The sequence below is a fragment of the Hippocampus guttulatus genome, chromosome 10 (assembly GCF_054856545.1).
Source record: "Hippocampus guttulatus isolate MCC_2025c chromosome 10, RoL_Hgut_1.0, whole genome shotgun sequence".
Lineage (NCBI taxonomy): Eukaryota > Metazoa > Chordata > Actinopteri > Syngnathiformes > Syngnathidae > Hippocampus > Hippocampus guttulatus.
The window spans coordinates 5,578,998-5,605,139 of NC_141270.1; the positions used below are offsets into that span (position 1 = coordinate 5,578,998).

Consider the following 26,142-nt stretch of genomic DNA (forward strand, 5'->3'; position numbering starts at 1 on the left):
CAATAAAACACACTTCCTAAAATCTCTTTATTCTCTTGTACACTTTGTACGTTAAGTCATGCACACGCACACGTTTCACACTGGCCGAGATCAGATCACATGTGCTTTTAGTAAACATTATGTGAAGACATATGATGCTATTTATATTTTTAGACTGATAAATATTGGTGGGGATCCATAAGCAGTAGATGTGCCTTTTTTTTAAAAACAGATTTGGATTAAAAGTTAATTAGTGTATACACATTTGAATGGGACTCAAGTCACCTTGCAAATAAATTGTCTCGTTAACTTCACAGTATAAGACAAAAACAAGTCAGCAGCAACTTAAACAGTACAGCAGTTCAATGTCAAATGAAAACTTTTCTAAATAGAACTGAAACTACAAAGGCAGCCTCGAAAGTTAAACTTGAGTCCAAAGTTCACGTGAGAGGTCAGTCACTGATGCTTCGTTCCCATTATTTTATTAATTTGCCACCAGGATCATTGTTTTTTCGGCATAATTTTCAATGCAATTCTTTCTCAATGTAATCATTTTATTGACTTTATTAATTATATTACTGTATTTGATTTAATTGGTGTGACGTAACCGTCATGTTTAATTTTCCACTCATATTTACATAACTTTTTTTACTCTTCGCTAGCTGGCAACGACAATCTGCTTATTGACTTTTTAAAATTTTGATTTCATTGGATTGATGCTTTGTGTATGATATCTGAAAGGAATTGATTTATTTTTATTGATAAATGAAACCTTGAGCGCGTCCCTTCAACGACAAACAGTGACATCTAGTGGCTTTTTTCATCATAACATACAGGTGTATATCATCAGAAACATACTGTACTTGCAAACAAATCAGAATCAACATTGTTACACGAATTATTATTATTACCACCAGCTTATTGGAGCTGCGGTGGATATTAAAAATGTCAGTAAAAGTAGACTAGAACAGCCAAATGTCTTTTGGGCTTAATTCGAGGCATTTTTAATGGTGGCAGTTGTGTGCCGACTCCCATTTAAAATACTTCAATTTTAAATGTGATGTGATAATTCTGAACACGCCGCATGCCAAGTTATGAGGGTGCAACCACATCTTGAAAATATATATTTTTAAGAAAGCTGTCAATTACAGGCCACAATAACAGTGGAAAACGTTTTGAAATGATCTTGGTCTAATTTATTTTAATTAAAAAAAAACCCTGTTATTTGAATAGGTGTGTGTAGATTTTTTTAGATCCACTTAAGGTGTACCTAATTTTGTGCCAGTACAGTACATTCCTCGTGAATAAAAACAGTGTGTCATTTGGTTTGAAGTTGATGGACAAGTGCAATGGAGTGGAAGTAAACTCAGCGACCATCACAAGGGATGGAAGAACTGCACCGTAAGGCACTTTTGAGTGGGGAAAGGACATCATGCCGGTCGCTGCCTTTTCCTGTCAGGTAGAGGTCATGCTGGTCTCAGTGCTGGTTCTGCCTGGTAAGCCAGTCGATATCAGAGCAAGGATTCACCAGTTGAGGTACATGCACTCTCTCCTGCGGCGCTAGAGGGTGAGAGGGAGAGAGGCCTAAAACTAAAGCAGCAAAAAAAAATGAACGGGATCAAAGTCGATATTGTATTGGCAAAATACAATATAGAATTACTTTTTCACATAATGACAGTTATGAATTTTTAATTTTGTGCCTTAATAAATTGAATTGGCATTTAGAAACGGCATTTTGCATTTCCTTGCATAGTCTCTGTGTGATATTAACATTGGTTTGATGAACTGAAACCTTTGGATGTGATAAATATGCAAAGAATACAAATCAGGAAGGGTGCGAATACTATTTCACAGCACTGTATAAGGTCATTTTGGAACCCGTGCACGCACCTGCATGCCCACAGACAGGTCCATACCTGCGCACGTGTAGCAGCCCTGGCACGCAGTGCTCTTTGTGGTAGCGCACAAACTGTGTGCACGTGAGCCGGACCTCCTCGCGAGGTCCTTCCGCCGAACCGCCCCGTTCAGCGTCTCGTCCCCACCACGCCGACAATCTGCCGGCACTGCAGCAGGACGGCGGTCACGTGAGTGCGACCTATTGGCGGACGCCCGGAGCTGGCGGTATGATTACCTCTTCTTGAAGGGCAGGAGGATGAGGTGACGGTCCAGGCCAAAGATCCCGAAGGACAAAAAGCCTTGGCCGTAGTTGGTCACGGCGCAGAAGAACTGAAGCTCCAAGTACAGGCGGCCGGGGTCTTTGTTCAGCAACCACCACAGGCAGCTCGATAGGTTCTACACTCAATAATGGTGCAGAAAAACAAACATACGCTCAATGGTCATGTGAGCAAAATGAAATAGAATTCAAGATACACTCCAGATTACAAACGAAAAATATGAGTGAATTCTTACCGCAAGCAGGCTGACAATAAGCAAGAGACAGAGCAGAACATGTCTGGCTGTCTGCTTGTCATCTGCGGCTTGCTGATGATGCTCAGGTGCCGTTAAATTCAACAGATGTTCCGTAGACGACGTACTCTGCTGCTGCCCATCACACAGCGTCCCCATGTGGCCTGCAGAGAACATTGCATCAAATATCCAATCACAAACGTGAAGGAAATCATTGCCATCTACAATTCAACAACTTGTATTTCTGCCTATGCTGTTGCCATGGTTCCTCTGTGTGCTGGTGATCATATCCGGCATGGACTGGAGCGGAGGAGACGTATGGAGGTCTAACACAAAATAATTATCAATAAATACACCATTTTAAATGATCCCCCCCCCCCTCCAAAAAAAAAAAGAAAACACAATACCAGAATTAATACTGCAGACACAAGGTGAAAGTTCCGCTGACTGCTCTTGTTGCTGCTGTTGTTGTTGTTGTAGCGGGTCTTCCAAATCAGCAGGGGTCCTCAACTGCTCCTCACTGGAGGCAGGTAATGCCGCCCGGCTCAGGACGTGGTAGCCTCTCAGCTGGCGGTCACCTTGGCTGAGGCCCATCAGAGAAACGGCGGCCAGTGCCAGGCTGACTGACAGTAGTGCCGCTGTGCTGAAAATCTGCAGGTAAAGATTGATAGTAAACGTTTGGTTTTTTTTTCCCCATGTTGTGCATAAGTCCAATAAAAATCGCGCCCTACCGGTAAATAAATGTTTGACAACAAACAGTCGTAACAGATTAAAATGGAAATGCATTTTATTGCATTTACATAATTACTATTTGATTTTATATTTTCATCCAGCAACTAATAGCAAAGAGTGTGAAAGTGACAAAAGGTCTTTGTCTAACCTGAGTCTTTCCATAGAAGAAGGCAGAGTCGATGGAGTCGGTCCTTTGGCCCACTATCAAAAGACCTCCCACCATGAAGAAAGGAACCCTGGGGAAAAAAAACAAAAAAACAATCGTGATAATCTGTCACGCACACTGACACAGTCATGGAGGTCAAATAAGGATTGACTAATTTGAGATCCAATCTATACACACGTTTTTAAATCAATATAACCCTTATCTTGTGCAGTTTTATTGTGGAACTCACCCCCAACCCAGAATCATGAAAATGGCTGGCCGGAGTCTGAGCAGATCATCTCTGCTGGTCAGAGCCAAGCACAGAGGGATTAAACCTAAAAATCGAGTAGAGGAGAGACGTGGTTCGCGGTTAATATGCAGATTAGGACACAGCGCATCAAAGTGCAGACGTGCACACTCGCCCGTCCAAATGTACGTGCTGTACAGAGAGCCGTAGAGTAGTGCAAAGGCCAGCATTTTGCCCGCCAGATTATCCTGTTGCTTGGCTAGGAAGTTCCACAGGATCATGCTCACACACACCAGGAACTGGAACGAGGACAGGCGTGATCAGGTTACAAAACTAAACTCAAAAAAGCGAGATTTGACCAATTTATGTTTGAGACTGACCTGAGCCAAGAAGAGATTTAAGGCAAAGAGGTGAGGAAGACGCTTGAATTTCCCACTGAGCAGCATCACAGCTATGGTCCAAACCTGCAAGCACATGTGGAAACCAAAAAACATATAGAGGGGCATCTCAGTAATTGGCATTTTTCTTCATATACACACACACACACACACATACTGTATTAAAAAGGAAATGAGTAAATTCTCAGTGCAGGCAGGCCCACAATCAAACGTAAGAAATAAAAGGCTGAAATGTAAAAAAATATATATATATATATGCAAGAATTGCAAAATTACAAGATTTCCCTCAAATATTTTAAATAATAAAAAATATCATACAAAAATAAATATTATAATACATGCTTATGAAACAAATAACTATGTAGTTGTATACAGAAAATACAAACCCCAACTTTTTTTGAATAAAATCAATCAATAAATTAATAAACAAAAATTACGTGGATTACTTACTAATTATCAAATTGAAACGCATCTTATAAATAATAAATAAAATAAAGACATATACATCTACATATTAAAACAGTAAAATGAAAAGTAGAAATAACATTTTAACTTGAAAAAATATATATACAGTATATTAAAAAAAGTCTAATCAGACTGTAAATTTAGCAAATAATGTGATCTCTAATGGACATTGAATACTTATTGAGACCTAAACCAAACATTTAATGTCTGCTTTAGAGGGGGTGGAAAAAAAAACAAAAAGATCAGATAATCTTTTCATCATTAATTATCTTTGTTGTCGTACCAGCGCCAGCAGGCAGATGATGCTGATGTTGAAGCTGACGTTCTGAAGCTCGGCCACCAGAGGTGCGGGGTCCATCAGCGGGATGGTCAGCAGCCAGGCTGAGACGTACATGATGGGCGCCGAGAGGAATGTGCTGATGACCATGCCGGACGTCACCTAAACGGGAACGACACAAATGGAATGCTAAAAAGGTTCATAATTAAATATAGTATTTAAAAAAATGTCTTTTAGAACGCTAGTAGGTCACATGCAATATCTGCAAGTCTGGAATCAGTCTTAACCTTAATCTTCAAGTTCCAGGCAAATTTTATAGTGATGGATTACCAAGAGTGACTGAGTCAAATCACATGACTCAAGTCCCGTAACTCTTGCTCTCAGCGACTCACCACCTCCAGCTCCATCCCGTAGTGTCCAGCGTAGATGGCCACACTCGGCGCAGTCGGGAAGACACCGTAGAGGAAGGCAAAGTTTGACAGGCTTGTGTGGTTGGCGCTGGTGCTGTTGACGCCCACGTCCAGAATGTCCATCATGTCTTTGCAGAACAGCGGCATCAACAGACTGAGGGGGACAAACTGCAGAGCTCAAAACCCAAAAGCCGGCAGGCGCCAGAAAAGGCAAAAGAGTGGGATTGGCGCCGTCTGGTTTTGAGATGTAATTTTGTCAAAAGCTCCCCTGAGAGATCAATTTAAAAAATCTAATTAGCATCCCAATTGCTAAATACATATTAACTTCGAATAGCCTTAATTAAAAAGATTAGCTTTAACCTGGAAACAGAATTACAAAAGTCAATTTTGGAGATGTATGATTTTGACCCTACTTTCAAATTATTTATTTTGTTATTATTATTTAATCAAATACAGTGTAGGGATAAATGTGATATTGGTGGTGGCAATTTTGTGTAATTTGGATTTGGATTTGTTTTTCCAAATAAAAGATGACTTGATTAAATTAAATTACCGATGTAGAGATGAATATGGTATTCGTGGTGTAATGTTTAACCAATTTAAATTTTTATTCAAATGAAAAAGAAATATTACAATTTTTAGTTAAATAAATTGAGTGAAATGTATTGGACATGTCATTTTTCATTCTTATTTAAATAAAACAATTTAAAATGTTATTAATGCATATATATGATATCGGTCCCGTAAGTTTTAATGGAAATGTGATTTTTTGGGGGGGGGGCATTTTTTTATTTGATCATTTTAATTCAATACGTCAATCAATCTGATATTGGTGCTGTAAATATTTATGTAATTTATATTTAGAATTATTGTAGATCTGTTTTTAAAAAGAAAGTAAATTTACAATATGTAACCTTTTCAATATGTTGAGATAAAATAAAATAATGGTGAGAATTATGTATTGTAAATGCAATTTGACAAGCTCACTGAAATGGAAAGAATTGGAAGCATAAAAGCACATCATAATGCTGGATGCTCTCCTCATCTTTCTATATTTGCCAAGCACTCTAGATTTGTTTTTTAAAGAAATAAATTGCCACTCACAGTTTTGCAGTGATAAGGAGAATCAACGCGACGCCGGCGTCTCGCGTCAATTTCCTCAGTTGTCCAACCTGCAACACGAACATGAAGCCCTCTCAGTCATGTCCTCCTACAAAATGCTTTGTACGAAAATGAATATGAACTGACCATGGTGAGGCCCAGGTAGAACAAAGCGGCCCCTCCGAAAGAGTTGGCTAGGCCATCGATGAACTGGGACAGCACGTCGGGGATCCTCTGGCCCAGAGCAAAATGCGAGACGATGCCCATGACCACCATGAACACGATTGGGTTCTTTAACACCTGCAGAAGAAAGTTTGAGAGTTTTAATCCTTTAATGGATAATACGTGGACCTAAATTTAAACCTCTGGTAGGCTTCTCTATTAACAGTAGACCCATAAAAAAAAGTCACTTTAGGCCATTTATAAAAAAAAGTCTTCTACTGGAATATTTTGAAAATTCAGCCTTTAATGCCAGTCCCATTTAGCAGCATGGAATTTGGTAGACATGTCATTCATAAGTGGACCCACAAAAAAGTGCCGTACCTGAAAAGACAAAATTTTCAGTAACCGTTTTAGGCTTCTTTAGGTCATTTCAATGGGTCCTTCCTAAAAAATATCTCTGAGTGGAATAATTTTGAAAATTCAGGCCTTGATGCCAGTCTCACGTCGCAGCATGGAATTTGGTAGGTTTGTCTATCATAAGTAGACCCATAAAAAAGTCCAGGAAGTTATGCCGGAAATTTTTGGTTTAAAGTCACCATTTTGTCTCCTTTTGTGTATTTTCATCATCCTTCAACATGAACATTGTCTATCACACCAGAAAAGTCATCCCTTGAAGCCAATTTCGTCTAGCAACATAAATTTGGTAGGTATGTTTGTTAAGAGGAGACCCATAAAAAAGTCTCAAACGGTCCTGCAAAAAAATACTCAGGAAATCTGCCATTCAGTTTCAAAGACGTCATTTTAGGCACCTTTCAGATCATTTCCAGGGTCCTTCAAGGGTTTCATTGCTACCAAATTTGGACCATGTTTTAAAGACAAATGGGCGATGCTAAATTGTGGCACTCTCTTGCCTATGTCATATAATGTAGGTGCGTCATGACGACAAAGATTTTGATGATTCTTTTGAGGATTCGACATTGATCAAGACTGACAGTGATGTAGTACCTGTAGAGTGACAACACCCAGCACTCTGGCCGTGCTTCGCTCCACATGGGGGTCGGTTCTCCTCCTCCATCTCTGCACCTCGCATAGGGCAAAGCCGATGGGATTGAGCAGCATGAGCGACACGGGGGCCACCAAGTAGATGTACTGCAGGTACTCCGGGTATGTGCTCCGATACAAAGCATCCACTGGGGAAAGACAACTTCTAAGTAGGAACCCGAGTACTACACATGTGTTTGTGCGGGACCTCACCTATGGGATAGCCCAAGGCAAAGTCGTTGCTTTGTGTGGCAAAGATGGCGTACAGTCCGGCTTTGCCGTACCTGTTTTCCGGACTGGCAACCATCAGGGTGAGAACACACACCAGGGTGAACACAGCCACCTACACACAAAAAGTTTTTTTTTAAATGTTGATTATCAATTTACTATACAAAGATCTCATGATGCATCACAGTATAAGACCGTCATAATAGTTCTTGTTTTATGCAGAATATATGCCTGTGAGTATTGTTATACGCTCTGCCTGAATGTCAGCTGGAGTCCTTGGGAGTGCTTTCATTTTGTATTTGTGTCAGTGTGTGACTATCTCATTCAAGAAGCGGCTCACGTGAGTGCATGGGTGACTGTGGCTTCCCTTGCCCACATGCGAGGGCATTCCAGTACCTTAACTGATTCACTTTACTCCAGAGTAGAAGCTGACCTTGGCAACCAAGATGCTCCACAGGAAGGACCAGATGACGTCGCCAAACTCCAACAGCACCATATTTTTGAACAGCAGAGCCGGGAGGGCAAATTTCGACACAAAGTTGCCCAGACCCTTTGCTTGGTTTTCGGTGATCACATCGCCCCTGTGTGCAGGGCAACAGACCCTCAAATGACACATTCAGTTCTTATTCCTCAAGTTTTTATTTTTATTTCAGACCACTAATCAATATTTACTTATTATGGAAAATTCCGGGCCATCCCGGATTGCAATGTTTCTTCAGGTATAATGGACTAGTTAAACTGTCCAAGCATAAAAGAATTGTATTATTCCAAAAGAAAATGTTTTTTGTTGTTTATTTGAATGAATCCAGTAATTTATTTTGCTTCTGAAATTACAGCGTTATGAGCAGTTCGCAAATGTTACCTGCCAGCTATGTATCCACACAGGATAATGCCAAAGCACTCGAGCAGGGCAGGGAACAGTTTATCGATGGACATATGAGGCCCGGCACCAGCGCCACCACCAGGGATCGTCAGGGAGCCGTGAGAGATGTTCTTCCCGTGGAGGACCACATATCTGCCGCCTGTCTCCATAGTGACGACCCGAGCTGCGTTAGGAGGGAGTTGAACACCCTGGAGAGATGAACGAGGCGAACATAACGGTGAGCTTGGTTCTTGCTCCGTTAGCACACGAGTCGTGTCAGTCACTGGTAGGATATAAATGAGAGCCCAAAACGTCTGTTGCCAAACTAATTACTTATAAATGATTTAAAACGTTTTAAATGGAACTACATGAACAGATATTTTTGCCTCATTAGCTGCTGCATGCTAAAAACATCAGGGCACGTCAGACCATACGGAAGTCCACAGCGTTGATTTCTCTCCATTTTAATCAGTTGGCACAACATAATACCCACAAATATCTCAGTTTCTGGGTTATAAAGCTTACCCTTGTTATCTAAATCGCCATCTTCTCCGTGAAATGTCTTGCTCGTTGTGAAGGTTCACTGTATTTCCTTCGGGAGAACAGCAGTAGGGTATTTCTGAAGCTGACAGCTGGAAGTAACTGACAGGCGACTGGTCCAATCGGCCGTGAAAGGCGAATCCGCATCCCTCTTCGATTGGATGGAGGCGAGGTAAGGTCATGTGACATTGTCAATAGACAGACAGACAGAAATAACGGAGTAATGGTGCTTTCAAACGTCATCGGTCTTTTTGGTTTCAGCAATGTTGGTGACTCATTTATGCGAGATAAGCACGCGATTGATGATGGTATATGGTGCTTTTATTTGTAATCGACGTTTTCAATTAAAACAATTTTCAATCAATAAATCCATTTCATTTATAACCGTGATAGATCTATTAATGGTGTTTTTCCACAAGTTATCTGACTTTAAGTTCAATTTTTAATGGATAACCGTGTGATAGATTGATAGATCAAATGTGAGCCGTTTCAATCAGGTTTTTGTAGAAAACCGTGTGCCAGAGAATGAATGGCGCTTTCACAAGGTGTGATTTTTCAGTTTCAAATCAAGTTTTTGTGGTGTAGTGTTATAATCATGAGAGTTGCTTTGAAATCTTTTTTCTTGTTCCAATCAGGTGATCATTTCATCAATGATCACCTGATTATAGTGAATGACGCTTTCAAACACAACCAGACGTAACAAATTCAGCATGATTTTCATGTTTAACTGTAAAATTGATTGATAGATTGGTTGCAATACAAATCAGGCATTAGCCAAAGTAAAGCACAAACATATCGGCTCCTTTTATTTACTGATGTCAACTTCTGACTGTCTTTAATCCCCCACCGTATTATTACTGGATGTGGTAAAGCAGGGGTCTCCAAATCCGGTCCTCAAGGGGCACTGCCCTACATGTTTTAGTGTTTCCCTCCTCTGACACACTCGATTCAAATGATCAGTTCTTCAGCAAATTCCGTAGAAGCCTGATCCTGGTCATTTCAATCAGATGTCTTGGTGGAGGGAAACATAAAACATGCAGGGTGGTGGCCCTCAAGGACCATATTTGGACACCCGTGTTGTAAAGAAACAAAACAACACTTAATAATACTGCACAGTTTCGGTAAAAACAACTTTACGACTCTCGTTAACCATACAAACAGAAACAGGGCCTTCATTATCGAACATGGCGCCTTCAAACAAAGAAAAATCAGTGCTGTTGTTGCAGCCGAGCGCAATATCATCCAAGTCGTGGATGGGAATTAAAGAGTGTGTGCTCCAGTGAAAATGGAGGGTAAAAAAAAAAAAAGTACCATTCAGAAACGTAAAGACATACAAATAAGTAAACATACTGAAAAGGCACACGTGGCTGTTGGTGAAATTGGACATTGCATTTGTCCCGATGCAGCAGCGGTTGCAGGGCCGTTCAGACTCATTCCCACTTTTTAGAGGTGGGCACTCAAGCAAACATTATTTTATCTAAGGCACTAATAGGAATGAACCCCTGGATTTCTCTTCAAGGCACAAAACTTTAAATATTCGTACCTTTATAAAAAAAAAAATCCCCTGAGGAAGCTGATTGATGTGACATTCATTTTGTGCTCACTAATGGCCTCAGGATACAAAACTCATGCAACGGTGGAGTTTGTGAGGGATAATTAAATGTGAGAATCTTGTGGGAGTGGAACACGTTATGACTGGTGGCTAAAACCTCTCCAATGAAACTTTTAACATTTATTATTGTTCCTCAGGTCCGCTTGGCAAGTCTTCTTCACCTTGGTATTGGAGGAAGAGGAGGAGCCCCTCTTTCCTTTTTACCTGAACCTGCAAATAAGAAAATAACTTTAAACAGAGTTGGTTAGTAATCAAAAAGTGGTCAATTTAAAAGACGTGGAAAAAAGATTTTGACAGTAACGCTAACACAGCTCCCGACGCTGTGAGCTAACCTGGGAAGCTTATGTTGGAGGGAAAGTTGGAAGCTAATGTTGACGCTAATGTTAGATGCTGACAATGGAAAATAATATAACAAGTCAACAATGAAACTATGATTCAAGGTAGCATTGAAGCTAACATAGGTAATGGCGAAGCTAACTTTGTAAAGTAATGTTAGGGGTAACAAGCTTTTTTTTTTAACACAAGAAGCTTTCTATCCAATGAGAAAAATGTCGTCCTTTTACCAGAATAAAGCTGATATACTTGGAGAATGAAGTAGTGTAGTAATGTTTTCATATATTGTCATAATCTGAATAAAACCTTATGATATCAAAGTTGGGCGGCCCGGTAGTCCAGTGGTTAGCACGTCGGCTTCACAGTGCAGAGGTACCGGGTTCGATTCCAGCTCCGGCCTCCCTGTGTGGAGTTTGCATGTTCTCCCCGGGCCTGCGTGGGTTTTCTCCGGGTACTCCGGTTTCCTCCCACATTCCAAAAACATGCATGGCAGGCTGATTGGACGCTCTAAATTGTCCCTAGGTGTGAGTGTGGGCGTGGATGGTTGTTCGTCTCTGTGTGCCCTGCGATTGGCTGGCAACTGATTCAGGGTGTCCCCCGCCTACTGCCCGGAGACGGCTGGGATAGGCTCCAGCACCCCCCGCGACCCTAGTGAGGATCAAGCGGTTCGGAAAATGGATGGATGGATATCAAAGTTGCGAATTTCCCAGAATAGAGTACTGAAGTTACCTTGATGAGGCATGAACTATTATGGTATATAAATAATAATAATAATAATTTTTGCCCTCCTAAAATTGGTTAGTTAAAATATATGTAAGTATTTATTTTGGGTAATAAATTGATTTATTGTGAATAATAAAATGAGAATATTTCACATGAACACTTTCTTTACACTGCCAACATGTCATGCTGGGTTGAAGTCACAATGCATACTGTTGGACTGACCTCTGCCTTCGTTCTTGCTGATCTTGCTGGGGTACGTCTTGTGAAAGTGCTGATAGGGCTCGGGTGGAGGCAGGTCTGAGACAGGGTGGAAAGTGAACCGACCCTCCCAATCATCTGCAAGAATGGGGAATGTCCCATTTAATTTATTGAACAGTGGGACAAACTAAAAGCCGTAACAGTAACATTCGCAGTTACTCTGAGTACTCACCATGTATCTGGTTGTGGTGCGAGTTCTGGAAGCCGTTGCCCATGGGTGGTGGCGGTGGTGGGGGGGCACCGCCTCCACCTGTTCCCGGTCTGTCCGGAGGTAGAGGCGGCCTACCTCCGGGCCCGCCCCGCGAGTTATCCGACCCCAGCCGCCCGATTGGAGAATGTGCCGGTGATGACCTCATGCTGACGCCGCTCACGCTACGACCCGAGGGGGGAGGTGGGGGAAGTGGGCCTGTGGAGATAACATCGGAAGCTAATTTCAAAAGCAAAGGTTTGAAGCTAACATCGGAGGACACGTTGGAAGCTAACGCTGGAGACAACAAAGGAAGCTAACAATCGAAGCTAATGTTCAAGATAATGTAGAGGCTAATGTTGGAATCCAACATTGGAGACTCAAATTAATCTAACATTTGAAGCATTAAAAATTAACTGGGAAAATGTTGACCCTAAATTCAGAAACCAACGTTCATGGTAATGTGATGCTAACGTGACAGTGACCACAGCAGCCCTACACATTTTTCTGACATCATATGGACTTTGCCAACCTGTGCGCCCTGATGATTGGTTTCGTCCAAATGAAGGTGGCCTCTCATTGGGTGGGGGAGGGAGGGGTCCGGTCCGCAGATGGGGTGAAGAGCCACAGGTGCTGGAAAAGAATGGCAACATTATACAACACTGATGAGAGGACCCATACACGATTACATTGTGAGCAAGAATGACGGGACATCTTTAGCCTCTCTAAATCAGCTCGACAGATATTCTCATTCGTCAGAATATGCCATGATTGGCAGTTGACCCATCCAGATTGTAATTCGCTTCCCCTCATCAAGTCTTTCCTTCCTCTGAAAAGGTGAATTGAAGAGACAACTGTCCGTAGATGTGAAGAGAAGCAAGCAAAAGCTTGTTTGTCTCTATGTGGACAAGCACAAAATAGAAAATGGGCAGATGTTTTGTTTTTGGCGCACCTGAGCGAAGTGTTTCTTTGGGGTAGACGAGGCGTGCAATGATCCTCCCCGACAGCGGGTGTCGGGGGCAAGGGAGGTGGGCCCGGTCGCCCTGGCGGGAGAGGCGGCGCCCCCCCTCCGGAGCGAGAGGAGATAGAAGATGGTGGTTTGGAATTGACGGCAGGAGGCGGTGGAGGAGGCATGTCACGGGGCATGGACGGCCGGTGCCCCCCAATCGGGGCCGGCGGAGGCGGGGGCCGGTCGTCGGGAAGTGGAGGTCGACCCCCGGGAGTTGGAGGTAAGGGTGGCCTGCTGTTATTGGGAGGCGGTGGCGGCGAAGAGGCGCTCGGCCTCGAGGAACCACCTGGGGGAGGAGGCAGGGGTCCGTGCCGTCCTGGGAGAAGACTCGGGGGCGGTGGTCCTGATGAAGGGCTCGATCTGGGTCCCGTAGGAAGGGACGGAGGGTGTGGTCCCCCGCGGGGACTGAAGTTCTGATTGGGTCGAGGCGTGTTGGGGATGGGAGGGGCGACACCCCCTGGAGTGTCTTGCCTTGAGGAGAGATTTGTGCGGTTCTTGGGAAGATCGGGAACCCCACCGCGAACTACAGATGGCCCACCCGGGAGCTTGGGAGGACCAGTGACATGGCCCCCACCGAAGGGGCTGGGGCTCCCACCGAAGCGACTTGGGGGGAGTGCGGGTCCTCTGTTGGGTCCAGAGTCTGAAGGAGTGAGTGAAACATTAACTCAATACATAAAGCAATTGTTTTATTATCTATCTTTGGTTTGATTTCTTTTACCATTGGAATCTCGGTTAGCTGCAGAGCGCAGTTTTGGCATCCCGCCCGCAAATAGGCCCCCTAAACCAGCAGGAGCACCACCACCACCAAATCCCCCACCTGAACTTCCACCTCCACCTCCACCTCCACCTGAACCTCCTCCAGAACCGCCACCTCCTCCTCCTTTCGGTTCTGGGATACAAGCAATTCATAATTTATACTTGTGTTCAGTATATTAATACCTATAATGTACCTATTCTTTATGCTCTCTGAAGAATATCTAATAATTCTCCTGTGTATCATGTTTAATTTTTATACATCTCTAATATAGCATATTTAAGGATTGAATGTTGAATATTTAGATTATATTTAATGACCTGCATACCTTTAATGTCTCAAATTTACATAAATGCCCAATGTCCCATACATATTTCCAGAACATTTAATGCCCTCATGCGGCATATTTCTTACTGTCCAGCTGGGGGCCACTCCGATCATTGGTGACCGTCTTTTTGAGTCTGGTTCCTTTACAAATGTCGGACAACAGGGCATTGCGTCCCTTCTGCTCTCCGCGACTCGGCCTCTCGGTGTTGGCCTGGAACCGCCACAGATGATGTACACAAGTTAGAACCATGAGAAGAGCGTCCAGCATCTAGCTCCACATGCATCTCAAAAATATATAGGTTATTGATAAGGATTGTTTTTGTGGCTTACATGTGCCAGGCTGGGAGGAGGAGGGGCTCCCGGGGGCGGCGGGGGTGGCGGGGCAGGCATCTCTCCACGTTTAGGCGGTCTGCACTGGACGCTGCACCCTGCTTGACAAAACGAATTGACACAAGGAAAATTGTTTTTGTCTTCTTTAAATGAGCCGTTATCAATAGTCACATTTTTACAATACTGGAAAATGAGCCTGGGAGTTAATATTGTCATGGTAACGGCAACACGGACTGATAAATATCACATTAACTCTGCACTTCCTGTAAGCTGCTGACAAACAGGAAGTGCATCTCAACACTGCAGAGGGTTTTCCACCATTGACGTGGCCTATAACCTATATATTATTTTTTTAAATGCTGATTATTTTAAACCCACCAGACTCACACAAAGTGAGTTTGGTTAAAACTAAGCACATGACTTTTGAGCACTTTAATCAAGATGCGGCAACGCTCGGCCCATTTCCTGCAAGCCGTGACGAAACGGTGCATGTGAAGACATCAGGCGGGAAGTGCAAGCGTCCATTTTGATACCTTTCTCAGCCTGTCTTGTTGGATTACAATTCATACTCACACGTGGCTCACTGGAGGACTGCAAGGTGACTTTCTCGAGGCACACTCACAGAGGAAACATGCATGGTCCTTTCCTAACTCAATTCATAGACTCCTCTGCAAAATAACCAAACTGGAGTGAGCCGTCTCTGGTTGTCGGTGGCTCAAATTATTACGGTTCAAAAGTATCCAACATGCTTTGGCAACATATGGAGTGGTGTATCAGAAAAGAATTTGAAAACAATTTCCACTCGTGTAGTGTGAATTCAAGTCGATTTGAAGAAAAAAAAAAGACAAGTGATGAAAAAGTTGTCAACACGACTCAACTTTTGTAAACTACTTCCTCTCTTTTTGCAGCCGGGGTATGAGCAGAAGCATTGCACATCGGCAGGGATGCGCCTTGACCTGAGGAAGCCCCCCCCAACTTAAAAATAAATAAACATCTGGATAAATGAACTCCAATGAATGGATAAAATTGTTGAATTAGAACCATCCAAAGTTAAAATATACACATGACTAGCCCTACAATGTAAACTGACACCAATGACATGTTGAGTGCATTTCTTGAAGTCACATGCACACTGACATTTGCACACTGTGATCAGCTGTGAACACAGGGCCTCAATTGTGTATGTGCTCTGTGTGTGTGTGTGTGCACGCGCACGTGTCCAACACCAATAACAAACGGTCCAATTGTTTCCTTTCTAAAGTCTGCGATACTTTTCCCTCTCTGTCTTCCAGACTTTTTCAGATGTACTTAAAGCAGCTCAAAGAAGCAACTGTTTGTTTTGATGTTGCTGCAAGGCTCCCGCGATAGTTGATAAGTATCATTTACTTGAATTTGTGATATGAAGAAAAAAAAATGGGACTGAGATGATTCATTTCAAACTGCCCCCCACCCCCATTAATGGGACCTAAAGTCACTATAACTCAAATGGGAAGATAAACTGTATTTAGGGTTGAGGGTTTTTGCAAGCAATGGCTATTTGAACACAAACGGTGCAGCAACACACAGACAGGCATACAACTAATAATCAAAGACAAACACTTGATTCTTTCTCCTCTATGAAAAGCGACTAATATTACTGCAGCTTACTGGACCTTTGTGACCGTCTTCTTCATGAACTGTATACTGTAAATGCATGCATGTATTACGCTGAACCCCGGTGTCCAAGTTGCACACACACCAGAAGGGGCCGCAGAACAAGAGAAGAAAAACAAATGTCATTTCAGATGTCTTAAGCCCAGCGTAGCCAGAAATGTTGGCGGTGCAAGAAGTGTGCTGCTGAGTGGCTAAGCTAACATCCTGTGTGACTGCACACGTACACACACCAGCAGATGTGCTGTGTAATTTGACCTGACGTCTGTTCCTCATTGAGTCAAACCGTAAAACAGAAACATTCCACTTCTGAACATGCATTGGATTGGTTTTTAATCAGAAATGTACCCAATATTTTCAGAGTTTCTTTACATTTGTCGCCCATACGAGTAAAGCAATAAGAAGAGGAGGGAGATTCTTCACTTTGGTGTTTTGATGGAAATTAACACGAGAACAAGAAAAATGGAATCGTGTGGTATTTTGGCTTTCATAAGAGCTATCAGTCTAAAAGCAGCAGGACATCGAGAACTATTTATTCATGTATGTGAGACATTTTTAACTGCTTTTTTGTGTGGATTTGTTCATGTTAATGAGCATCTTTAATTGATTAGACTAAAAGATGGAAAGATTTACCTCATTTGACTACATAAAATATTTTGGGTTAACTATTATATCGTCATTTCTTATTCTACTGCCTAGATTTTAATTTTATTTGACAAACACATTTTACATCACATTGTTCAAAAAAAAGACAATATCAGGAAAACATTACATGTCAAAAAGCCACATCAACTTGTTCTTGTTACTCTGCCAAATAAGATTTTTTTAAAGGCTTTTTTCTGATCCAATAATGTTCCAGTTCTGAATATTTACGATGTCTATCCGTACTCACTCAATCTGCGTCCATAGAAGAAGGAGCAGGATGTTGAGAAGACAATAGAAGAAGCACCTCGGTTCCGTCCTCATGAAAATGCAAAGTGTGAGCAGCAGCCACATGCAGCTGAAAAGAAAAAAAAAGCAGAAGATGAGCGATTGCTAGAATGTTTTTAAAATAAATAAATAAAGATGCCCCTCCCCAAGCACAACTTGGACTTCCTGTAAGCGCAAAAGACTTGACATGCGGCACGCGCCACTTCCTCTTTTTCACTTCCCCAACTGAGCCTTCTTTTCATCTGCAATACATCAGTTTGTTTTTTCATTTTTTAAATATTTTATTATATTTTTATATTAAGTTTTATACATTCAGATTTATTCTAATTATTGTTGTATTATTTCTGTTAGTGTTTTATTTCATGCATTATGTTGCATAATTATTTGTACACACGCACACACACTTGTAGATGTGTCTATTTTTCCTTCCATATTTTTTACAGCTTGTTCTTTGTTGTGATTAAATGTAGTTTTTTTTAAATATTCATTTAATCGTCTTTTGAATATCTATCATTGCACTTGGTCTGTAAAATAAAATACACACACTGAAATGACACATCATAGACCGCATGGTCAGTGACAACAAAAGCCAAGACTTTCAAAGAATGTGTCAAAAGTGAAAGTGATCGAAGAATGAATTTGGTGGAGGGAAGGCCAACGGTGCCATGCTCACTTCAGAGCAGGCTTCCTGTCACTTCCTGTCCTCTCAGCATCGCACTTCCTGCTTAGCATACTCATCACCACAATGTCACACTGTGTGCGCGCGAGTGTGTGTGTGTGTGTGTGTGTGTGTGTGTGTGTGTGTAGATGTGGCTGTGGCTGTGTCTATGGGGTCTGTGTGTGCGCGCGTGTCAGTCATGTCCACTGAGGAGTAAAACCAAACCTGTCCAAGCTAGCGCTAACAATAACCAGGCCGCTACAGTGTAGCACAAAGCTAATGCCGCATGTATAAACGGTCATTCGTCACAGAGCCTCGGCTAACCAAACTAACGCGTGACAGGAATACAACACTGAAGGGAGCGAAGCTGTCCAGCCTGGTCCGCTTCCTGCCGCACAAATGTAAAAAGAAGCTCACCAATGGCTTTGTTCAAAATAAAAAGGTGGCTCGCACATCAGTTGATAACTGCCAGACAGATGAGCATGATGGCGTCGGAAGTGTTACTTTTCCGTTTTTTGCTGAAAAAGGCAGTTTAATTTACTCAAAAAAGGGGAATTCAGTTTCTTCTTATTTACTGGGCCGCATCAGCAGCTCCATAACTGTGACTTCATAGTGCTGGCTAACATGATGAGGTCATCATACAGAGACATGTTGTCAACCGGTTATAAATGAAGCATAGGAAAACTGAAGAAGTTTGTGTAGTCGACGGATAGGTGGTGACTCTCTTTCGAACTTATTTATTAGATGTATATTTTAATAGAATTGAATGCTGGGTGACGATGTCACCAACGCGGCATCTAAAAATTGCTCATAGCAATTACTTGACAGCTAGCAATGTCGGAATGGGCATTTATTCCAATTCCATGTGAGAAATCAATTGGTAAAATTAACTTAATTAATCATTTTCAGTATGAAGTCAGATCGACATCTCTATATATCTACATCTCAATATATCAGCTTCGCTAAGGCCTCTGTCAAAGGGTTGGAAAAGTAGGCTGCTGGCGCAAGGGACGCCAAAAGACAGCTAGCATACTCATGCTTGAAATATGAATGCCACACTCTGACATGGAACATCTCAAGCGTGGAAGAAAAAAAAAAGATAACAGCAACAACAACTCAAATATGGTTGAGGAATGTTGCAGTTGCTTGACTGCTTCTTTCCCATTTTTTTTTTTTACACAGAAGGCATCCTCAAACTTTTCCCTTACTGATGCTGCTGGCATGTTACAAACATACACAGTACGTTACTAAATGCCAGAAGCCACCATTAAATTTGTCATTTGAGGTCACGCAAGTGGTTTGTCAGTTCCTGGTTCGTGAGGCGGTGACGAACGCATGGATGGTGCCGTTATGATTCTGGGAGGGTTGGACACTTCCATTGATGCCATCAAATGAGCAACAAAACTAGGTGACAGACCGTTCTCTCATGTCTCCATTGGGAATCGTCAAAGGGAAGTATAAATAAATAATAATAACTTTGTCAACTTGTTCATTCTCCATTTTATTGATCTCAATTACGTATCCTCAAAGAGTGATTATCTGTATTTTTAGTTTGATTGAATGTTTTGGTTCACGCCTTGTTCCCATTACATCGGGTGTTTTCAAATGGTAGTTTTTCTTTATTATCGTTTTCTTTGTGACAGTTCAGAAAATGAAAATGTTTAAGACTCAAAAAAAAAAATGAATTCCGTGGAATTAATACATGGTCAGGATTTTGGGTTACGATTTCGACAGATGGACGGACAGACACTAGACAGCACTCCAACACATCCTGGTAACTTCCTAGTTCATAGTTGATACGAGTGTGGAAGAGAATTATTAGTCATACCTGGGTCAAACTCAAAAATTTGACCCAGGTATGACTGATTTGAAGGTCACTACTGGAACATTGTGTCGTAAAGTACACGATCACGGACTCCATCGACGCCTATATCGGCATCACGTGTCGTTAATGTGAGCAAGACGCGTTGGAGTGCAAGAGATGGTCTCGTCTCACGCTCTCCTGTGTATTCATTTTGGCTCGCGTTTGGACTTTGAAAGCCAAACCAAATGCGTTCCTGCACTCATTTGTTCCCTTCATCGCTTCGCAGTCTTTCCGAATCGGCCGGTGGAAAGAAAAATAACGGGAAAATGCTTCAGCCGTCTGAAAACAATCCAAGACAATTGCTCCCGTAACAAGCAGGGAGGAATTACCCAACAGCTCGGTCACAAAGCGTGCAAATAGCAAGATAGCGGCCATGAGCGCATTGTCCAAACAATGCAAAACCGTTAGTATTTCACTTTTGATTTCACGTAGCGTCAGGATGCACCGGTAATCACTTTTTCCACACGAGTAGACTACTAGCAGATGACGACTGAAAAATCAATCAAGTCGTTAATAAACCCAGTTATGTTTCAAAGGAGCGATCAGTCATCGGATGACTTTTTCAGACACAACTCAGAGATGATGAAAAACTTAAGTGAAAATGATGCTTTTATTTTTATTTTTTTTTGCTTGAGTTTTTTTGGGTTGACTCATGGTTTCTGATTTTATTGATTATTTTTATTCATTTGTGCTTTCTGTTTACATTTCTTTGAGTAAGATCATGCATGATACTGTAATACAGATAAGTGATTTTTTTTTTTTTGGTGGTCCAAATTTGCAATCGTAAATTAACAGCAACTTTTCTGTTCAGGATACGACTTTGAAATAACTCAAAAGATTTGATGACAATTTCTAATGCGTGCAGAGTGCTCTCTTGTTTTGGCTTTTGTTTACTCATTTGTCATATTTGTTTACGTTTCTTTTAGACCACGTGATAACTGGTGATAAACAAAATTTTGGGTCACTGCAAAATACCATATATTGTTTCTTTGCACATTAGAAATTGCAAACAGCAATGAACCAAATGAATCTTCATGCGCGTGAGATTTTACATCATTTTGGGTCGGGATACAACTTCTCCAACAAGTTTTGATGCCGATTTCTCATGCCAATCACAATGAAACTAACCGCCTACAAGACCTCACAAAATTAGCTGAAAATGACAAATTCTGAATTTGAAGTGTGCAGAAAGTGTACATTACAAATCTTTATTGGAATCTTGCAGGGGTTTTTTATTTTACTCATTTGCATGTTTTGATTACCGGTACATTTATTTGGGCAACACCATAATAATACTGAAGCCTTTTTTTTGCGTTCACAAGACTTGCTATCGTACTTTTACACTTTAAAAATCGCAAATTGCAACAACCCCAATCCAATTTCACGAATCACTCACGAACCCTCTCCGGTCTGTTAACTTTGGCTCATGCTTGACTTTTAGAGGCAAAACAAATGCGTTCCACTCTCGTTTGCTCCCTTCGTTGATAACTCAGAAAAGTGATTCAAAATGCCACTTCTAACGAACAGCAAGCCACTTTGATCCTTCAAAAAAAAAAAAAAAAAAAAAGACAAGCAACGTTTCTACTGTGCACAGAGGACATTTCATTAGGCACATGTCATGGGTGGTCGAAAAGTTGTTCGGCACTCTCCCGCACTTCATGAGTTCATATACCGTGCTATGCTTTTGATTTTGATTTTCTTCCCGAAAGTTATCACAAGGCGCTCAGCTGAAAGAGGGCTTTCTGTCAAACAGGATGCACGCTCACACACATTCCACGTATTGATGTGCAAGCAGCAGGCAGATATAAAGAACTCTTTGAGCCTGATAATCAAAACCAAATGTGAACGCAATGCAGCGAACGTCCAAACAAAACAGTTACACACAGGCTCAGTAAAACACACACACACACACACATTTTCGGGCATTTTAAAAGACGAAGTGGGTTTTAAAAAAAAAAAAAAAAAAGGAAAAGGGTCATCAACCAACCTGGGCCTGCAGCCACGAAACACGCCTCGCTGCGCTTTCGAAGCAAGTCGTCTCCTTCTTCTCCTTCTTTGCAGTAAACAGCCCCGTAGTCCGAATCACTGCCAGCTGCTGCTTGAAGGAGGAGGAAGAAGAGGAGGAGGATGACAAGTCTTCATCATGTGCGCGCTACTTCCTCGCTAACGTGACTTTGCGTTACTCACCGACGCACGAGCCAGGGAGGCGTCACGCAACGTCAAAGTGGGATTTATGTTTGAAGGGGGCATGTGCGTGTGTTGAATGCGTGCAGTCAATGGTCAAATCTGCAGAGGGCGGGGACAGTTGCTCCTCTTCCTCCTTCTCTTCCTCCTCCTTCTGCAGAAGCGTCCGCGCACGCTACTGCGGCCAAGTCGCTCCTTTTCCCGTGTGTGTGTGCGCGCGCGTGCGTGTGTGTCAGGGATTTAATCTATGATAAGAGCCTGTTTATCTATTTAGGACACACACCCCGATGAAGCAAAACGGTTTATTTGATAACTGACAGGTCCACCTCTTATGTTTTTCAGTCAAGATTTTGTGTTTAGCATTTTTTTAATTCTTTGTACGGTAAACCACTATCCAACATCAGTAACGACACACACACACACACACACACACACACACACACACACACACACACACACACACACACACACACACACACACTTCGTTTTGGACCGCTGGTAAAACTACAACAACTCGGCGCTTTCGCTGCATGTTTTGAATGGCGCTAGTACTGCCATCTAGTGGACGGTTTTATCATGGTAGGCTAATTCAAAATCCGTGTAAAGTGAAAATAAAAATGTCTTACACATTTTCGCAAAGAACAGCGTTGATACAAATCGTGCCAAATTTGAATGAATTAAAAAAAATCACCGATTTTTATTAGATTAGCTTCAAAATGGTGACAAATCAAAATGTTCTGTCAGCTTTTAGACCCTGTTGACGTGTCCACTATATGGACTGAAAACATGCTCGGCTCCACTTTCAGGTGTCACTCAGATACATTTGTACCGCCTTCTATACTGTGTATATACAACATATGTAATGGTAAAAATATGTCCGCTTAAAGCCTCCGGTGGCTGGAATAAATCTCACTAGCCTTTGACCACAGGCGCGAGCCACCAGCTAGCTTGCGGCTTAAAATCTTTCTGGATGCTGTAGAGGTCAAAATGGGCCAAGTTATTGTATTAAGTGAGGCCAGGCACTTCTAAGCATGTTTTGCAGCGCTGCATGTAAATAGTGTAGTTGTTTCTTTTTATTTGCTTTGTTGTGCATGTGTCTGTGATGTCTTTGATTATGACAGAAATGTACAAAGGAACAAAATTTGGTTTACAGAGAATGATTTCAGATGTTGAAACATTTTCATCTTGTCAGTGGCGCATAATAATATTGATACTTTTTAGGAATAATATTTTTGATGGACACGTAGGCCTACTATGCTTCTGTGGGTTACTTTTTTTAGTTTATACTTGAAAAAAATTCAAAGTTAGCAAAGAAATCGAGAAAGGTTTGAATGTCTTTCAAATGTGTTGGGAATGGTTTATACACACCTCACATGGAGTCGCGTGGAGTGAAATAACAGTGGAACGTTCACGGTGAGGTTACATAATCCCCCTGCTGCCTTTTAAAACATTTTATTTGTTATGAAGAAACAGAGTGGGAGTTACATCACCATGACCGGCTGCCATTTTACAAACTTGGTGGCAACAACAACATGATACATGCATCCCAGATGAACTCTGCATCAGAATAATTTACTGTATCTTCTTTTAATCTGATGCAAAGAAAAGACGGGCTACAGAAATGTTACAATAGCGCCACTTGGTGGTCGCATAGGAACACGACTCGTATGTTTTTTAAAGTAAATACTGTACTGTACTGTGATTCAAATGACTTCAATTTGAAATATTTTTCGACCTCAAAGTGCAACTCAGTGAAACAATTTGGTATTCGTTTATAAAAACAACTGGGGTATTTTTCAAAATGCCCCAAAGCAGACATTTAGGCAAATGTAGTCATTAATTTATTTGATTAGAATTAGTTTTATGACAGTATTTCCATGAAAAAAATAATGAAGTAAAGCATTAGTAAAGAGAATTGTGAGTCAAACATTTGGATTTAGTTTTTTAAAGAAAAAAATGAATATGGATGCAATAATGTTTCATACTTTAAACCCAATGTAATAAAGTTTCATAAAAAACATTTGAAATTTAAATGAATCAATTATTAGGATTTCAAAATGGTGGTTAAAAAAACTTTACCAAGCATTTAGACATCTCGTCAAGAATGTGCAACTGCAACGTTTAAGTGACATGGTGAATATTTTAATAACAGTTTCAAGTGAATATTAAATACAGTTAACACAGTTTCTGTCTTCAGTCTATCAGGAAAAAACAAACAAACTTTGATGCACATAATTAGATACACTTCGTTCCGGCGTTCCCATCCATTTCTTGGGGTCGAAATATGTTGGTAACATTTAAAAAAATAGCAGAATCTATATTTAGACATAATAAAATAACTATTTTTTTAATTTCTAGCTTCTTTTTTTTGGTGAGCGGTGGGGTCTCTTTTGTATTAACAATTATTAGACTGTTCAGGTATACCCAATGACGTGCAGGTGAGTACGTAATTCATGCAGTTACCCGCACGTTCTCACTTTGAAGACATTTGCCTTGCCTCTGCTGCGTATTTCACAACCCGTGGTAAGGCTCCAGTGGTGTCGGTGGCAGTAGGTAACACTTCTTGATCCTCAGACGCTCCTGGTGGACAAACACTGGTTGACCACCTCCAACAGCGACGAGTTCTCCAGCGCGGCCGCCACTCGCTCTTTGTCAGCCAGCTGCTTGTTCACTGTGGCCATAAAAACACAGCGGAAACTCAAAACCTTGCACTTGTAATGTGAGCCGGATAGACGTAAACGTGTCCTACCTGCGTCCTCTGAGGCATGCGTCCCAGGCGTGATGTGCACATCGATCTGGAAGTGGATGCAAACATGGATAAATACAGTCAAAAACACACACACACACACGTGTTTCAAATGACACGTTTTTGTGAGATAAGAAAAAAAAAAAGACCTTGAATCTGTCAGGTAGCGAGCGTAGCAGCTTGACTTTGATTGACAGGCCGATGAGCGTGGCCATGCTGCAGTGGGGGATGGTGGGTGTGAACTCCACGCCCACGTTACTGTCTGCGTCGTTCACCTGAATGCAATAAATAAATAAAAATAATAATGGAATATGTGGAATGAATCCAGAGATAAAAAAAACAGTAATGAGGAACTACTCGATACAAACGGAGAGGATGGTCATTGTCATCAATTCAGTGGTTCTTTAGCAGAATTAGACTAATCCAAGAAGCAAGCTTTATCTCTTTAAAGCATAGTTGATTCATTCATAAATATTGAACATCCAAAAAGCAAGTTATTTATTCTGAAATAATTTAATACATAACTCTTCCTCATAGTTTTTTAAAACTTTGTCGTTAGTAGGGTTGCAAAATTCCAGGAATTTTCAGAATTTTACAAGTGTATGTTAGCAATCAATCATTCTAATATTTGGACGACATTCAAGACAACACCAACTCCAGGTATGATTTTGTTCTATCCATAATGAAATAACAAACACAAACATGTTTAAAATAAACTAGACAAATTGGAAACCTACTTTGACTCTGACTTGCTCCACCACGTTCAACTCCTCCAGAGAGAGAGGATGTTCGGGATCATTGATGGATCTGATCAGATGTTGCATCAGTTAAAGACACTGGTTTTAACTTCTATAAAAGTGCAAACGGTTTGTATGTATGCATAACCTTGAAAATGCGTGCATTTTTGGGAATTTCTCCATTGTGAGACAAATAAAGGTTTTCTTATCATATCTTATAAATACTGCGACACACTTCCGGGTGCAACGGAAAGCCACCGCGTAAAATTACGCAAGCACTCTAGTTATTGTCAGCGTTTTACCCCAAATAGCCACTGGTTTTAACTTGCGTGTGACAGTAAGCCCAAAAGGATATCAAAAATTTCTCTGTCATCGATGGGGTCGTGAACGTCTTCGTCCTCATCAGCGGCTGTCTGCAGCCTCTCACCGGACCGCTCGAATATGACCGGGTTGGCATTTTCCAATTGGGTCCCGCCAGACATTTTGTTGCTTTACTTTAAACCACGTCCAGTCCCCGAAACAGAGTTCGAACCTACTGTTTAACTGTCATCAAATATGTAAGCTAGAGCGCGCTCCCAAAACACAAAGCGCGTCCTGGAACAATTACGTATGAGCACAGCACTTCCGGAACAACAGGAAGTTACAGATTCCAAGTAACGTGGCACCATCGCAAGTATGTATGAGATGCACAAGACACAAAACACCCACAAGAATAGCAGCAAGCCACTGACATGAATAAGTTTGTTTTATTAAATGAGATACTTGTTTGATAAAACGTCAGTTTCGGTGAACTTGCTAATGACTAGCACACGTGGCGCAGAACCAAAACAATACGACACACGTCCAG

General features: G+C 41.5%; 3 protein-coding genes across 10 annotated transcripts; all 3 read right to left on the minus strand.

Annotated features, from left to right (window-relative positions):
- Positions 1 to 13: 13 nt before the first annotated feature.
- On the minus strand, positions 14 to 8,623 carry LOC147199027 (lysosomal cholesterol signaling protein-like). Of its 7 annotated transcripts, none has more exons than XM_086121768.1 (18): positions 8,454 to 8,623; positions 8,025 to 8,172; positions 7,577 to 7,706; positions 7,328 to 7,512; positions 6,308 to 6,460; positions 6,164 to 6,231; positions 5,042 to 5,213; positions 4,656 to 4,811; positions 3,890 to 3,973; positions 3,685 to 3,808; positions 3,513 to 3,597; positions 3,266 to 3,353; positions 2,793 to 3,036; positions 2,622 to 2,711; positions 2,389 to 2,549; positions 2,111 to 2,271; positions 1,896 to 2,042; positions 14 to 1,539 (listed from the first exon to the last, which is right to left on the minus strand). In XM_086121768.1, the coding sequence occupies exons 1-18, from the start codon at positions 8,621 to 8,623 to the stop codon at positions 1,491 to 1,493; spliced, it is 2,415 nt and encodes an 804-aa protein (XP_085977894.1). In that variant the 3' UTR covers positions 14 to 1,490. The 7 variants fall into 7 exon arrangements, with proteins under 7 accessions (XP_085977894.1, XP_085977890.1, XP_085977891.1 ...); XM_086121764.1 differs by having other exon boundaries at positions 14 to 1,569; positions 1,870 to 2,042; XM_086121765.1 differs by having other exon boundaries at positions 3,513 to 3,808.
- A 1,150-nt stretch (positions 8,624 to 9,773) lies between these two features.
- Positions 9,774 to 21,930, minus strand: wipf1b (WAS/WASL interacting protein family, member 1b). Of its 2 annotated transcripts, XM_086121769.1 has the most exons (11): positions 21,816 to 21,930; positions 21,616 to 21,723; positions 17,069 to 17,176; positions 14,527 to 14,624; positions 14,284 to 14,407; positions 13,834 to 14,004; positions 13,059 to 13,755; positions 12,639 to 12,739; positions 12,092 to 12,325; positions 11,884 to 11,997; positions 9,774 to 10,815 (listed from the first exon to the last, which is right to left on the minus strand). In XM_086121769.1, exons 4-11 carry the CDS (start codon positions 14,584 to 14,586, stop codon positions 10,763 to 10,765), a joined length of 1,554 nt encoding a protein of 517 aa, XP_085977895.1. In that variant the 5' UTR covers positions 14,587 to 14,624; positions 17,069 to 17,176; positions 21,616 to 21,723; positions 21,816 to 21,930; the 3' UTR covers positions 9,774 to 10,762. The 2 variants fall into 2 exon arrangements, with proteins under 2 accessions (XP_085977895.1, XP_085977896.1); XM_086121770.1 differs by lacking the exon at positions 21,816 to 21,930 and having other exon boundaries at positions 14,527 to 14,627; positions 21,616 to 21,797.
- Positions 21,931 to 23,932: 2,002 nt separating this feature from the next.
- Positions 23,933 to 25,917, minus strand: ciao2b (cytosolic iron-sulfur assembly component 2B). Its single transcript, XM_086122802.1, has 5 exons — positions 25,649 to 25,917; positions 25,296 to 25,373; positions 24,708 to 24,833; positions 24,562 to 24,607; positions 23,933 to 24,483 (listed from the first exon to the last, which is right to left on the minus strand). The coding sequence occupies exons 1-5, from the start codon at positions 25,775 to 25,777 to the stop codon at positions 24,383 to 24,385; spliced, it is 480 nt and encodes a 159-aa protein (XP_085978928.1). The 5' UTR covers positions 25,778 to 25,917; the 3' UTR covers positions 23,933 to 24,382.
- Positions 25,918 to 26,142: the final 225 nt, after the last annotated feature.

Bases quoted from the DNA above. Each gene is read 5' to 3' on its own strand.
- LOC147199027 (XM_086121761.1), bottom strand. From the start codon at position 8,623: ATGGAGACAGGCGGCAGATATGTGGTCCTCCACGGGAAGAACATCTCT. The intron at 3,037-3,265 runs GTTAGACAAAGA...CTTTACCTGCAG, and splicing joins TCTTCTATGGAAAGACTCAG to ATTTTCAGCACAGCGGCACT. The intron at 1,570-1,869 runs GTGCGTGCACGG...TTGCTGCTTTAG, and splicing joins ACCTGTCTGTGGGCATGCAG to TTTTAGGCCTCTCTCCCTCT.
- wipf1b (XM_086121769.1), bottom strand. From the start codon at position 14,586: ATGCCTGCCCCGCCACCCCCGCCGCCCCCGGGAGCCCCTCCTCCTCCC. The intron at 14,408-14,526 runs GTAAGCCACAAA...TGGCGGTTCCAG, and splicing joins CTCCTCCCAGCCTGGCACAT to GCCAACACCGAGAGGCCGAG. The intron at 12,326-12,638 runs GTTGGCAAAGTC...TTATCTCCACAG, and splicing joins CCAATCATCAGGGCGCACAG to GCCCACTTCCCCCACCTCCC.
- ciao2b (XM_086122802.1), bottom strand. From the start codon at position 25,777: ATGTCTGGCGGGACCCAATTGGAAAATGCCAACCCGGTCATATTCGAG. The intron at 25,374-25,648 runs ATCCTTTTGGGC...CTGATGCAACAT, and splicing joins ATGACAGAGAAATTTTTGAT to CTGATCAGATCCATCAATGA. The intron at 24,608-24,707 runs GTCTTTTTTTTT...ATCCACTTCCAG, and splicing joins CGCTACCTGACAGATTCAAG to ATCGATGTGCACATCACGCC.